Source organism: Barbus barbus (assembly GCF_936440315.1).
Source record: "Barbus barbus genome assembly, chromosome: 26".
NCBI lineage: Eukaryota > Metazoa > Chordata > Actinopteri > Cypriniformes > Cyprinidae > Barbus > Barbus barbus.
In genome coordinates this window covers 28,674,006-28,690,101 of record NC_136754.1, presented here as the reverse complement: position 1 = coordinate 28,690,101, position 16,096 = coordinate 28,674,006, and the positions used below count along the sequence as shown (strand labels likewise).

General features: G+C 33.8%; 1 protein-coding gene across 1 annotated transcript; it reads left to right on the top strand.

Annotated features, from left to right (window-relative positions):
- The first annotated feature begins 2,181 nt into the window (after nt 1–2,181).
- On the top strand, nt 2,182–15,698 carry LOC306845660 (myosin light chain, embryonic-like). The gene is made up of 8 exons (XM_079378583.1): nt 2,182–2,236; nt 10,892–11,224; nt 13,127–13,154; nt 13,645–13,794; nt 13,940–14,113; nt 14,916–14,993; nt 15,318–15,350; nt 15,596–15,698. The coding sequence occupies exons 2-7, from the start codon at nt 11,123–11,125 to the stop codon at nt 15,344–15,346; spliced, it is 561 nt and encodes a 186-aa protein (XP_079234709.1). The 5' UTR covers nt 2,182–2,236; nt 10,892–11,122; the 3' UTR covers nt 15,347–15,350; nt 15,596–15,698.
- The last annotated feature ends 398 nt before the right edge of the window (nt 15,699–16,096 follow it).

Here is a 16,096-nt window from a genome sequence, read left to right as displayed (position 1 = left end):
ATTTTGAAAGAAAATGCCAGATTACACTTTTAGGTCAGACTTTATTTTATGGTTCAATTCTCGCTATTAACAAACCATTAACTGCGACTTTTACCTAAACTCCTAATTTGCTGCTTATAAATAGTTAGTGTGGTAGGCTAGTTGTTAAATTTAGATATTGGGTAGGATTATGGATATAGAATATGGTCATGCTGAATATGTGCTTTATAAGTACTAATAAACAGAAAATATGTTATTAATAGGTGTGTTAATAAGCAACTAGTTAATAGCGAGAATTGGTCCCTGTACTAAAGTGCTACCCAATTTTAAATGTAATTCAACTTTAGACTATCTATAATTAATAGCACTCGGTTCGACCTGGCCTTCGAAAGATGCCGCCTCTAAATTGGGACATGGCTTGTTTTTCTAAAGACTTTAAGCTTGTATTGTGTTCCCATTTCTTCTGTTTTCACTTCCTGTGTGTCCTTCCTGTGTTTGAGTTTGTTCCCTTGGTTACCAATTAGTCTCACCTGTCACCCTGCTGTATAAACGGCTCAGCGCCAGCCAGCAAATGCACATTTGAATTTAGCAGCTGTAGAAATGTGATGCACTGAACGTTCTAATCACGCTGGTGTGATTGTAAAATATAAAACATATTATTTTTGTTTTTATTATGTTTTCTACCCTATAACAAAGACTCACCATCCAAACAGAACATGCTTGTTGTTTCTTGCAGTGTAAACTTCACATTGGTATGTATATACTGTAATTTGTATCTCGATAAAATCTCACATCAAATCCACTTAAGGGCTTTTCACATGTTTCACTATCACACTAAACCCTGGGTTTTCTTCATTCTAACCCTGCTTTTAACCCCAGGTAGAGGAGTGTTTAGAAGGGGGTTAGATGCTTAGCAATGGACAGGAGTGAAGACAACGAGAAGTGAAATCAAATCTCCTTCACCTCCTCAAACGGTTGAGCTGACAGGGGAAATGAACAGATCACTGCTGCACTGAAGGACATGTTCTGAGAGGCAGTGCTAATTGGCTTGAGTTAATTTCAGATTGTCTCCCAGCTGCAGCAATGACGCTGTAGATCAGTGCGGTCTGAAGATCTACACTCAAAAAAATGATTTTTCAGTTTTGTTCACTTTACCTGAACAATTCATGTTGAATTAATGCCATTTTGGCTATTTTTCATTTCAACATGATTGTGTCATGTTAAACTGACTTAAAACTGTCACTCATTGGTTTAACATAAAGTTTTCATTTTAAAAGTACATGTTTCAATCACTTAGCTCAGTCAAACTGAATTAAATATATATATATATATAATAACTTACATAATATTTATTCTTTATTTTAAATATTTTTGTTTATTAATTTATAGCTTGATTATAATTATAGAAGTGCAATTAAATGGTTATTGGTGTTTTTAGGTTTGTTATTTGTCTTAAATTGCTGTTACCTGAAAGACAATGCATTATATCCATTTAAAGGGTATTTGGTTTGTGTCGAATGAAGCACACACTAGCCTATTAGTATGTCTAGTGACAAAATAAAGCTAATGTGGAGTTTAATAATCAACATTTATTGTGCACATTTAGTGCAAAGCAACATAAATGAAAAATTTATATAAAAAAAAAATAAGGCCTTTACTGTTGTTCATATTTATTTGGTTTAATGTCTACTTTCTAAGTTTTGAAAAATAAAGCACAAAATTATTCATACTTACTAATTTTAAAACTTTTATTTTGAGAGAAGAAACTAGAAGAGAATTACATAACTATACATTTGTATTACATACAATTCATTAAGAATATTACAATATTCAATATTACAATATAATATACACATTACATTGTGACATTACAATATACGCCTATCACTTCACACTCAGCACATTCAGCACAGGAGGTGGCGGTATGCACCGAAAAAGTTGGTATGCGACCCGCCAGTAAATCCATAGAAGAAGAAAAAGAAGAAGAAATCTAGATAATAAATCAGACTGATACAAATAATGTTTAGTAAAAGTCAATCGCACATATAAAATGTGTGTTTTTATAAAGTCAGCCGGACTGAATGTCAAAACAGCCTGAAAACAAACGACATTCTCAACCTAAAGGAAGCGGAAATTTGTTGTGACGCAATTTGCATATCCTGGCGGCAACATTCATAAAATGCGTTAATGCTGCGCATGCGCATATCTGAAATAGATCGCCACACCATTAACTGGAATATAAGCTTAAAACAAACAGGTACGTGTTCATCCATTTCCATCACTGTTATTAGAAACAATATTATCAAACTGTTTTATGATGTCGGTTGATACTAAGTTAATGTGTTATTATGACAGAATGCACGATTGTAAGCCTAAATGAGATGGCCGCGCCATAAACTGTATTAAACAGCACACGAACAGGTAACTGTTAACTTACTGTTAACTTAACTCATCTATCCATTTGCATCAGTGTTATTAGAAACAATTTTGCCAACGGTTTTATTATGTCGACTGATACGGATGAATTTATGACAGAATCCACGATTTTATGCCTGAAAGAGATCACCGCGCCATTAACAGAATTAAACATCAAACGAAAAGGTAAGTTATGTGTCTAAGTTTGCACATGTTTGTTAGTTTAATCATCTATCTTTGCACTCTGTTCATTTTCATGGCATCGATCAAGGATATTATAACAATGTTGTGTTGTGTGGTTGATGGTTCAGTGCGTTTTGAAAGCATTAATGACAATTATTATTGGTTACTGAATATTGTTAATAATAATATCAATAATGGGTATTTGCGCCTTTGGTTGCTAGAATGGTATGGATGTATGGCTAATAATTTTTATAGTTATTCATATTTGTTATTAGTGTCTTTCAGAACCACACACATTTTAAAGTTGTATAAACTAATAGAAATACTGACTGTAACCAGTACAGTAACGTTACAGTGTTTTTTTTAAATGGTCTCATTTTACAACTCCCATAGAGAAAACCATGAATTTGACCATTTTTGAATCTGTTCAGCTAATCTCTGGGTCTGGTGGGGGCACCAGATAGTGTTCCCTTCTTTCTGAGGGTAAGAAGAAGAACAACGAGCAAACTGTGAGAAGATTAATGGACCTTTCATTTGCATTGAGAAGACAAGAGGTTGTCAAAGAATCTCCACTTATTGCTGACTTTATGAGCAATAAATGAGGTAATTCACCTTAATGTCTTTAAGTGGGATTTTACATAAAATTAAATGTATTAAAATGCCAATAAGTCAAATAAAATAATTACACCATATAAGCAAGTTAGAACACATACGCTAGCTAGCTTTTTTTGGGCATACATTAAAGTTTTGGTGTTTTTCTCTTTGTGTTTTAGGTTTGTGCTGAATTTGCACGGGTATAACTGTTGCCTTAATTTCAAAATTCTTCTCAAAGCTGGATGAACACACTCCAAGTCTTCTGAGGATCTTTGCCAAGAGAGGTGGAGCTCAGGGACAAAGGATAAGGAAACTTCTTGTGCCACTTACACAGGTATGATAACTGCGAAAATTGTTTTTCTAGATAAATTAATCATTTGTTTCTCACTTATGATTTGTGTGACTTGAAAATGTATTAGTTGATTGGTACATGTTGCTAATTTTCTTTATTTTCCCTAGTATGCCTGCATTAATGTTAAGAGGGAGTGTGTCCTCAAAGCCCTGTTTGTCTACCTAAATGAGGATCCTGACAATCTCATCAAGGAGTACATGGTATTATTGGCTGAATATTCTGACAATATTTTGTGTATAACAATACATTTTATAGTACATTAGTATTAATGTACTTTGTTTCTGTTTATAGGATGTCGATTTTTCCAACGCTGAAGCTGCACTCAAAGAAATGGTGATGGGTGTTTTTGTCATCAGATGTGAAGGATGTGAAGTTGGTGATGAACCTGCGGATGTTGGAGTAGTTCTTGAAGGAGTTACAGCACTAGAAGGGCTTGGTAATGCAGCTAATGGTGTTGCATTGCTGATTTTGGGCTTATTTATGCCCTAAATTTTAGTTATCCGAAGGAGTTTCGATACACCTTTGAACTCCTGCAAAAAGTGTTCCTGGAGCATGATGGACACAAACTCTCCACCAAAGTTCAAGCCCTCAAGACCAAGCTTTTTACACCTCATTAAAGGACTGATGAACAGACTGATCTTTACCTTGAAACTATGTTTTTTGTGTCAAATAGTCAAAACATGTTCATGTTTCATGTTCACACATTTTTAATGCCTTTTATTGATTTGATTTTTTTTAAACATCAAGGCATATGTGAAGAGGAATAGTTTCCTTAAAAATTACATTTGTCCTTAACTCACCCAAAGAAGGTCAAGGAAAACCATCAAGGGTTTCAATGACTCATGGGTTAGTTAATGGGGACTATTTAATTTTATTTATTTATTTTTTGTTGTCCTTTTAAACTTTTTTTTCAATGACGGTTTTAATGGCTTCTGACTGTTCTTCAAGGAAAGACATTTGAATGACAATGTATTTTAAATAGTTTTCAAAGATGTTCCACATAGCACACATTGTGTTTGCTTTTCCTTTACAAAAATTATCCAGGCACATTTTGGAATTTGGCTATTTTTTTTTATTTTTTTTATTAATGGGTTGTTGTACATGTAGGAATGTAAACCTGTTTGTTTCATTTTGCATTGTAAAGGAAAACATTTCTGTACACATTTTTATATATATAAGGGGTGGTATTTTATAAGGGGTGGTGATGGCGCAGTGGATAAGACACATGCCTTTGGTGTGAGAGACCCGGGTTCGAATCCACTGTGAGACACCAATGTGTCCCTGAGCAAGACACTTAACCCCTAGTTGCTCCAGAGGCGTGCGACCTCTGACATATATAGCAATTGTAAGTCGCTTTGGATAAAAGCGTCAGCTAAATGAATAAATGTAATGTAAATGTATATAAATTGTCAAATTCAGGCTTAATGTGTTTGAAATGTTTTTGAAAGTGTGACACCTGCTTAAGCTGTTCCCTAGTAAAAATTATTTATTACATATTTGCTGCCTCCGTAGTCATCATTGAATTATGGGGGAAACCGGGTGATATTCATTATTTTATAACATAGTAGTAACTTGACTAAATGGGATTCATTAGAAGTGATGTAAACATATCGGCTTAACATCAAGGATTAAATTTAAGATAACATGATTAATTGAAGTTCAATAAAAACCATTAATTCAAGTTAATAAATATTTAAATCATGTTTAGTGAATGTCATCTGTTCATGTTAAATGAACACAAATATTTCAAGCTGGTTTAACATCATCCATTGTTGTTAAGATAATGTGGTGTAATCACATGGAACCACTGTCCACGATTAAATCATGTTCAACCAAAGTGCTATTTTTTTGAGTGTAGGAGTGAAAATCAATTGTCAAAAATGGATTCATTCAAAAATAAGGAACACTTTACATTAGGGAACACATGTTAGCTAAAAGTTTGGTAACACTTTATTTCAATAGTCCACTTTAGATATTCTACTAACAGTAAGTAACTTTGCAACTACATGTCAACTAGCAGTCATTAGAGTATTAGTAGACTGTCTGCTTAATATCTTCTAACACTTTATTTTGATGACTATTAGAAACTTTGCAAGTATACGTCAACTTACTCTACTAACCCTAAACCTACCCTACTGAGAGTTAGTAGACATGCAGTTGACATGCAGTTACAAAGTTACTTAATGTTAGTAGAATGTCTAAATTTTTATATTAAAATAATTTGAATAAAGTGACTATTAAAATAAAGTGTGACCAAAAGTTTTCCCTCACTAAACTCCTAATTTACTGATTATTAATAGTTAATAAGGTAGTTGTTAAGTTTAGGTACGAGGAAGGGTTAAGGGATCTAGAATATGCATGGTCGTGCAGAATAAGACATTAATATGTCTCTAAGCAACCAATATACCAATATGCTAGCTAATAAGCTACCAGTTAATAGTGAGAATCTCAAAAAGCTGGTTACCGAAATTAATAAATTGAAGGTAACCAGCTTTTTGAGTTCTCTCAACTTATTAACGTTTTGTTGTATAAACTTAAAACAAATTTGCTGAAGCTGGTTGCCTTAAAATTTTAAGTTGGCTCAACTTTTTTTTCATTTTTTTTTTCAGTGTGGAAATACTGAATAATAACCCCATTAATTAATAAGCATTCACTACTAAAAATGTGAAGCACATGACTAATACATTTTAATTTTACTGGTTGAAGAGGCAATTTACTGGCAATTTTCTTAGCGTCATTTATAAATATTTATAAATATAGCATAATTTACCCAATAGAGGGATAATCATCCTTCATTTCATGGGAGTTAGATGCATAAAAAATGTTTTAGCTTAAGCATCACTCCAAATTAGAACAAAGTAGCACTGAATGCTCTTTTGGCCAGTCTAATTGCTTCCGAGTTGTCCTCTGCATGCATGCTGCTTTTCGAACTCTTTGCATAACTGCCTTTGTAAATTGTTTGATGATCCCAAGCAGCTGCTTTTAGACATGAAGGTCACTTCAGAGAGGGTCAAATGACAATTGTCATTGTAATTCAGCTGCACTCCACCCAGGGTTCATACCAAGTGAACAACAGGTTGTTGCTAAAATAACTTTCTAAACAGATCTTGCATGGTTTACAAGCTTGTCTTCTGTGGTCTCATGGCAGGCATGTTTAAAATGCATTCAGCCCTGATCACCTGATATATTCTTTGCACAGCCTGTGTTGTTATGCAAGGTTGGAGCCATTTATACCTGCGACCGGCGCACACTTCTTTCTTTCTGTGGCAGGTTGTGCTGGGAAGGGAACTTCATAATAAGTTCACAGAAGTGTCAAAAATCCTGTGAAATTTAATTGGAGGTTCTGAGAATCAGTTCATTGAGTTAATTTCTATAGAGGCAATTGCAGGCAGAACAAAAAGGTACAGTGAAGTGGACACGCTTGAATATTATAAAAATAAAATGAATATTATATAATATTACTGTTAAAAATGTAATATTTCCTAAATGTTATTATGGTATCACTTTACTTAAAGCCTTTGTGAATAGTGCATTATATGAAAAAATGCATTAATTATGCCGTTTACTAACCCTTATAATTCATTATATAATCTTATGAATATTTTTAACCACAGTTATAATACATTATAATACTCACCTATTCACCTTCAGAAATTATAACGCAATAAAACATGATAAACAAACCTTCATGTATTATAATGCATTTTAACTTTGGTTACAATTATTTATGAAATAATGCATTATAGCGTACATTATGAATACCTTTATAATGCATCATGCATAAAGGCTTTATGTAAAGTGTCACCGTTATTTCTATATTTTCTGCATTGTTGCCACACTGTATTGGAAAAACTGTTAGTTAGATGATTATTAGTTATCAAGCAGTGCAAATTGTTTTGTACAAAATGAAACACTTCAGGTTTGCTTTGTGGAAACCACAACAAATCAGTTAACAGTTGATCTTGTTTGTCAAACTATCATCAAAGTCTTGAGTTGAATCAGCTGTGATTCCTGACATTTTCATCATTTGAGAAATGTTGGTGGTCTTTTGGCTGATGAATGGACAACTCCAGGACTTTGCACTAGGACTTGTTCAGAATTACTTACTGGAAATGCACATTTGTAACAAGTCATCAGGAGGGAACCAAAAAACATACATTTTAAAGATGTCACAAACACCTAAAGTAGCTTTAACATAGCTTTAAAATAATAATAATAATATTTAACTGATGAATTAAGTAATTAAATAAACCAGGGTAGTCTCTTTAACAACTTAAAATAATTTCCTAGACAGAAATGTTTACATGAACACCAACTGGAGACTTTTGTCTCAGTCTCCTGCTACATTTCTCACCATTAAAAAAAAAACAGAACCCCTCACATTTGTCTCCTCTAAAGTTTCACAAATGATCTCAACAAATGTACTAACTGTGCTTCAAGTCAAATATATCACTTTGAAAGATATGAAACATTTCTTAATATTAATATAAAAATAGTATTTATCATTACATTATTAATGAATTGTGTCTTTCAGCAAAGAAAGCTCCAGGGTTACTGAGCTTATAATATGGCTTTCGTAAGTCACGTTCAATTCAGCGTTCACAATCAATCAATCAATCAATCAATCAATCAATCAATCAACCAATCAATAAATCAATCAATCAATTCATCAACCAACCAATCAGTCAATCAATCAATCAATCAATTAATCAACCAATCAATCAACCAATCAATCAATCAATCAGCCAATCAAGCAATCAATCAATCAATTAATTGATCAATTGATCAATCGACCAGTCAATCAATAAATCAATCAGTCAATCAAACAAACAATCAATCAATCAATCAATCGATCAATCAATCGATCAGTCAATCAATAAATAAATTGATCAATCGATCAATCAATCAATCAATCAATCGATCGATTAATCAACCAATCAATCAACCAATCAATCAATCAATCAGCCAATCAAGCAATCAATCAATCAATTAATTGATCAATTGATAAATTGATCAATCGACCAGTCAATCAATAAATCAATCAGTCAATCAATCAATCAATTAATTGATCAATTGATCAATCGACCAGTCAATCAATAAATCAATCAGTCAATCAAACAAACAATCAATCAATCAATCGATCAATCAATCGATCAGTCAATCAATAAATTGATCAATCGATCAATCAATCAATCAATCAATCAATCGATCGATCAATCAATCGATCAGTCAATCAATAAATAAATTGATCAATCGATCAGTCAATCAATCAATCGATCAATCGATCAGTCAATCAATCAATCAATCAATCGATCAATCAATCAATCGATTAATCAATCAATCGATCAGTCAATCAATCAATAAATCAGTCAATCAATCAATCAATCAATAAAAATGTAAATGACTGCTTATGTCAGAAATGAAGCATAATTCTGATTCAATTTCCTCATTATTTCACTCTTAATATAGATATCAATTCTGAATTTCATGATCAGTGCTTTTGTTTTACTCTCGTCCATTTCACCCTCACTCATCCCTACAATCATCAGACTGCATACATTATCATAGTTAAAATCATTTAGTGTAGGCAGTTATTACTGATACAGTGATTATATATGAGGAAATCATGGCCTATTTAAATGCAAGCAAAACACCCCATGTTAACAAACAAAGAAAAATAGGTTATTCAACAACCATCGAGCTCTAGTACACGAATACCACATTTGCAATTATATACTGTATCTTGCACTAAACTTTTTAAATTGATGAATTCCTTTGCAGTGTGTGCTGCAAGATAAAGATGAGATTAATTTAATCTAGTAATCTGGAGATCACCTGAAATGCACAATATTATTTAAAGGACAGTTTCAGTTTTTATAACATTAGATGTCTCTCCAAATATAAAAGTTGAGGAAAAACATCTGAAGACAAAGTTGATACTTAAATGCGACATACTGTACAAGCCAATCCACAGTTATGTGGGCAGAGCTCTGACACGCGGCACAGCTGCTCCTCAGACACCATGAGTCTCCTCTCGCCTCTCCCATTGTTCCCTGTGTCTCCTCCTACAGCTCTGAGCATTAAGGAAAAATCAGGTGGGGAAAAATGACGACTGAGCAATAGAACGTTGCTATAATGGAGTATTAAATGAGATTACAGCAAGACAGTAAAGATATCTCCCATGCTTCTCATACTGTTTACTTAGATTTGACTCTTGAAGGCTTTTTATGAGAAACTTCAGAGGTTAATACTAAAATGTGAAAAATCTGAGAATATTCTGAGTTTAGGAAAAGCAACCTAAGAGCAAAAAAGGAAAATCTTATTGGGAAAACCTCAATAAGTAAAAAAAAAAACAAAAAAAAAACTTAAAATGTAATATATGCAACCCCCTATGTTGAATATATTGTAATATTATTATTACTCTCTTAAATAGGATCTTAATTTCATTATTGTTTATTATCCAAAAAGTACTCATGTTCAAAATGTCAGATGAAAGCCTTTAATCAAAATAACTTGAATGTATCATTTTTGCCATTTCTGTGGTAATTATAATTTTATAATAATCAGAAGAAATGCCACACTGCAAAGATTCTATTGGTATTAAAATAGGCTTAATTTTCTGTATGCAAAATATTATCTTTTTTTATTTTGATGTCTAAAGGCCTTTTCGCCAGAATTACATGAGTTTCTTTAATCAACTGCTTTCTTTAGCTGATTTAGATTTAGCTGTTATAGATGTTATGGGTTACTGTTGAAAACATTGTTTTGTGCTATGTGGAAAATATCTAGTTAATGACATTTATTTTTGGCATGACCCAGGAAATTATTTATTTATTTATTTAGATACACTGTAACTTGTAAAGTGTTCTGCTCCATTTACTATAGACATTAATTTTTTATTATTACTTTGTGATTGGCAGAAAAGCCCTCAGAGCTTCTGAATACTGATGAGTAATAATCTGCCAATTATAGCACCATATATTGTCTATTAACATTCAGCTATGAAATGCATGTATTTTTGTCTCTACATGCTTAAAAATTAATGTTAGAAACCAAAATGTGTCATAGAAGAATTACAGGGTTCTTTAATGAATAAAAATGTCCTGGTTCTTGTATATGTAAAGAACTTTTTGATGTCTCATATATATATATATATGGCATTAAATATAGGGTGTTCCAAATTATCCCCGGACAGCTTGAAAAATGCATTTGGAGGAGATTCATGGATTATAAAGAATACTCTGAAGGACAGGCAGTGACCTCATGTATCTTTCACTGTAAAGAATGTAGCTGTAAAAATGACCATAATCCACAATCCCATGTTTCTAGCAAAATTAACAAACTCTTTCTCCCCTACGGCCAGTACAGATGGACGAGAGCGTCTGTTGTGAGAGAACAATGTGTCTCAAATAGAAGCCATTGGCCATGTCCTTTTACGGCGTTCCTCTTTGTATTTGGCACCTTCCTGGGACAAAAGGGGGCGGGACATACCTGTCAGCCCGAGGATAAAGTGCCCTCCGGCAGCATGGAGTCCTGTACCCAGAGTGTGTCTGACCCTGTGCTGTCTCCATCCCTCTGTGTTGCATCGTAACCATCAACATGGCCCCCAAGAAGAAGGAAGAGCCCAAACCAGTTGCTGCACCCAAGCCCCCAGAGCCTGAGCCCCCCAAGGAGCCAGAGTTTAACCCAGCTGAAGTCAAGGTACTAACATCTAAGTTGTTGAGATCCACTGCAAGAGATGGACTTGAAATCTATTCACTTAGTCAGGGAAGACTGCAACCTATCAGTGGCTTGCGCCTTTTGTGGAGCATTTAGATGCCGACAAATGGAAATAGAACTTCCAAAGGAAATATTGTGAATATTTGAGACTTAAAACTGTTCAGTTGCATTTCTATCAAATTGAATATGGTGTCTAGTCTGACTAGTGTTTGTTTGGTTCACACTGAGCACACTGTGTTCTGTTTTGCCTATTAATTATGATGAAGACCAAGAGAAAATGAAAATGTAGAATCAAAGACAAAGACCAAGGCACTTTCTTGGAATTGATTGGCATTTGTTTGTTTTTATTAATTCTAGATTACAAAGTTTTTATTGGCATTGATGGTTACATGAAGAACCTCCATGGATTTTGTATATTGCACAAAATGTTCTTTAGAATATTAAAATGTGCTTCACATTAAGAATTTTTTTATTATTATTATTTTTAGAACTGCTCTCTAAAAGGTTCTTTTAGGAAACAAATATGGTTCTTCTAAAGCATTACTGCGAAAGCTCTGTTTTTAAGAATGTAGAGTTTATTGATATCAGCTCATCTACTGAATGTCCTGATGACAAATGTTTCCTTCTCACAGACAACTGCTACGCTCTTGTTGCTTTCATTGATGTCCATGAGCTATTTTAAGCAACTTCAGAGATACCATTTAATGCATTCAAAAGACTCATTGGCTTAGCATCTACAAATGCTATCTTCCACCGTCACTGCTTGGCAGTGTGTTGTGCACATATTTGTTTAATCTGCAGAGTTCAGAATTGATTTGAAAAGCCATTTGCTTGAACTAAACAATTGTCAGTGTTTGTTTGGCTATTGTCTGAGAATTTGGCGTTCTGTCTTTCCCAAATCCAAATGTTTTAGCAACTCTCAGAAGTTCCACGTATTTAAACACAAAACATATAAATACAACATAATACCAAGTGGTGTATCACTTTCCGATCCTTTCGTTTTTTTGCAGGTCAAGAAATATTTGGATTTCCTAGTGTAATGGTGAACTGACAGGAAAGCTCAAGTTTCAGGGGAGATATTTTAGTGGTCAAAATTGCCACTTTACACCCCATTTCCATAGTCTGAAATTTTGGGGTTAGGAGAAGCCGTAATATATATTCCAAACCATTGAGGTTTAGGCCACACACAATGTGATTTTGATTACGCTGCTCCAGAATAGACCACCCAAACTTATGGAATTGTTCATTCTGAAGCCTTTGCAGATTCACGATTTCTACAGATTATGTTAAAGACACAAAGTATGGCATTCAGCTAGAACAGATGCAGTATTTCAAATGAGCTCTGATTACTGAGAATCATCATTTATGGTAACTCTATAATTTACTGCATCCAGTGGCATTGTTTTTGTGATGTTTCGGTGGGCAATATGCATTAACGATTCAGTATCTATGGACAAAATACAAAGTTATATCTATAAAAATGTAGCTGCTTTGTTAGGTTGCAAAGTAACAGTTGCATTATTTGGCATGTTCCCATTTCCTAAGGCCATAAAAAGCATCTTGTCAGTGCCATGCATTTGCAGCCTTCAATCACTGTCTAAGTCTGCTAACCCTGACTGATAATAGTTTGCGCTATTATGACAAAAGGGATATCGGATTTACACCCGCAGGGCCACACGCACCCTCTGGCTCAAGGTTGCTCATAAATTCCTTTGGACAATGAGTCACAGGACAAACATGAGTTTGAGTAACCAGAGCCCTGAAGGACAAATAGCACCTAAACATTAATAATCACATTTTCAACAAGCAGACCCATTGTAGTCTTGTATATGATTTATTAAAGTTTTGCATGATTATTTATTTATTTATTTTTTCTCTTGGCAGCTCGAATTCACTGCTGAGCAGATCGAGGGTAAGTGAGATTTTTGTATGTATTTCAATATTGCTTTAGCTTCAAAAGGACATTTACAGCAGATAAAGCTGTAATTACACTGCTATTGTGTATGGTCCAAATAAATAAATTAATTAATTAAATCTGATTCAGCATTTCTGTTATGTTATTATATGTTACTTACAGTAAAAATACCTAAACAAACTTTAAAAAAATACACTTTTTAGATTTTAGATTTATGTTTGGTACAAGAAACAAAACAAAAAAAACAATTTCAGAAAATGTTATACATATTATTTTTTCAAAAGAATTCTTAACATCTTATGCATTTTGCTTTTACATAATTGCATTTTTTCAGGAATGGAATAGAATAAAGACTCAACACTGTATTTCCAGGACAGAGATCTAACACAGACTTCAAACTGCCAGTGATGTAAAGCATGACCAGTGTAGAGGGTTCATGTCTGCTGGAGTGTGAGAAACTCAAGAAAAACTGACTTTTTCTCTGCAGATTTCAAGGATGCGTTCCAACTGTTTGACAGGACGCCAACCAACGAGATGAAAATCACCTACGCTCAGTGTGGTGATCTGATCCGGGCTTTGGGTCAGAACCCCACCAACGCTGAAGTTATGCACGTCTTAGGCAAACCCAAAGCTGAAGGTGAGACCAGAATCCATCCCTCAGATCTCCACGGTCTATAAATCTAAAATTAACATATGTCTGACTGCCCGCTCTCAAATGCCAAGACCCAAACTGTTCAGCCCGATCATGCCACACAGATTCAGCTTGCTTCTTTTTTTGGCAGAAATGAATGTGAAAATGCTGGATTTTGATCAGTTCCTGCCCATGCATCAACACATCTGCAAGGCCAAAGACCGCGGCACCTTTGAAGACTTCGTTGAGGGCCTGAGAGTGTTCGACAAAGAGGGCAATGGAACAGTGATGGGTGCTGAACTCAGACACGTCCTCGCTACCCTGGGTAAGCTTCAACATCTAAAATAATCATCATAAACTAATTTAAAATATGCAAATTCCTGTGGTAAATTCTTTGAAGTACTTTTTTTTTGCATTAAGATTTGGTTCTGTCACTGTAAAATCGAGATTCCATTATAGTTTTCAATCACTTTTTATTTTTATATTCTACGTTATTTTACCTTTAGTTTGTTTTTTGTTTTTTAGTAGTATGTTTTATATGTTTTAGTACATAAGGTTAAACTAAATTAAAACATTACCTTGTAAACTAGTTTAAAAAAAATTTATATTACTTATGTTATTTTTATTTTATTATTATTATTTTATATTTAGTTAACTATGATAATCCTGGGCCATTATTTATAGATGGATACTCAGATACTCAGATATTAGATACTCAGAAATATTTTTTGTCTCATTATTATTATTATCATCCTTAAAACAAGATAAATTCTCTTGAGAAGCAAACTTGGTAAGAATCCAATATTTTCACTGAATCGAGTGATAATAATTAAATACATTTAATTCCTCAAAATCATGGTTTTGACTGGATTTGTTCTATAATATAATATATTTATAATATAATATAATATAATAAATCTCAGCAAGAAAAGACAGCACTACACTTTTATTCTGTATGTTATAAAAAATAATAATAATTCCCCGTAACTTCAAATGTGGACATATTTCAGAGCTAGGAATTCATTGGCATCAGACTAGCTAATCCAAAGACAAGATGACAAACTAACACTTTCACTCCAGTCCTGCTTTCACTCTGGTGAGAATATGTGCTTGTGTCTTCTCTGTAGGTGAGAAGATGAAGGAAGATGAGGTTGAGCAGCTGATGGCTGGTCAGGAGGATGCAAACGGCTGTATAAACTACGAAGGTGAGTTTGTACACAATTGTACCCCTCCGTCACCTGCTGTTCAGCTGTTTCATTCAATGTCAGTGTGTCCAGTAATATGTGCTACCTTATAAATTAACATCTGTCATCGACAGACTGATTGCATCACAGTTCATGTCTATTCTGTAGAAGTGATAATGAGAACAATATATTTGATCTCTAATCAGAATGCAGTTGTTTTCTTTACCTCTAGATGGCAGTGTTGTCTCTTTTTGTACAATTTTTAAATTTGGATGTCTATTGGGCTCAGAATAGTATAAACTATATAGCACGGAATATTTATTTTTATTTTTATTTTCCCCACAGCTTTTGTAAAGCACATCATGGCTGGCTGAACAGGTATAACAAACCACTCTTTTCCCACTTTGTCTTCAATTAATTATTGATTGATTGATTGATCTGATTATTTATTAAAATTTTGATATGTTGTTTCAGTGTGCATTCATCACTAGATGTTTAATTCAAATCATTTCACTCTATAAAGCACTTAGATTCTCATTTTCATGCATGTGCACTGAAAATTATTATTAGTGTCGATTGTTGATTTTTTGTGTGTGTGTGTATTTTGTTTTGCTTTTCTTCAGATGATCAAGACACTTCATATGAGGATACAACATAATTTTATTTCATTGTTGTGCTTTTTTTTTATTAAAACCCACGCAGGTGTTTCTTGCCATTGGTCCACTGTCTCCGACTCTCATTTTTGTGTGGCTCCTCAGTCTGTTACGCCTAAATTATTCCATCATCATAACTGTTCGTCAATACAAAAAAAGTTTAACAAATGTCACGCTTGGTTTAAACAGCCTCCTCTCTCTGAATCCTTGTCATCTCACTGAAACTCTCAGTTGTACTGGAATATCTGCGTTTAGAGGTGTGATGTGGAGGAGATAATGACATGGGTGGTTCTGACATGTTTTCACTAAAATAATAGTCTACAGCAGCCTGTCTGGTGATAAGATGATGATGTCCTGCCTCGATGGAGTGGTTACTGACACAACCAGTAAACAAACCAATATAACAAATTAGACTCTGGTGCTGAGATTTGCTTTAAATAGCACGTGAATAGCCACCTTTTTCCTTGCAAG

What these genes read in the sequence shown, in the direction of transcription:
- LOC306845660 (XM_079378583.1), top strand. Translation starts at nt 11,123, where the DNA reads ATGGCCCCCAAGAAGAAGGAAGAGCCCAAACCAGTTGCTGCACCCAAG. An exon ending in TTAACCCAGCTGAAGTCAAG is followed by an intron (nt 11,225 to 13,126) that starts GTACTAACATCT and finishes TTCTCTTGGCAG; the next exon opens with CTCGAATTCACTGCTGAGCA. An exon ending in CACTGCTGAGCAGATCGAGG is followed by an intron (nt 13,155 to 13,644) that starts GTAAGTGAGATT and finishes TTTTCTCTGCAG; the next exon opens with ATTTCAAGGATGCGTTCCAA.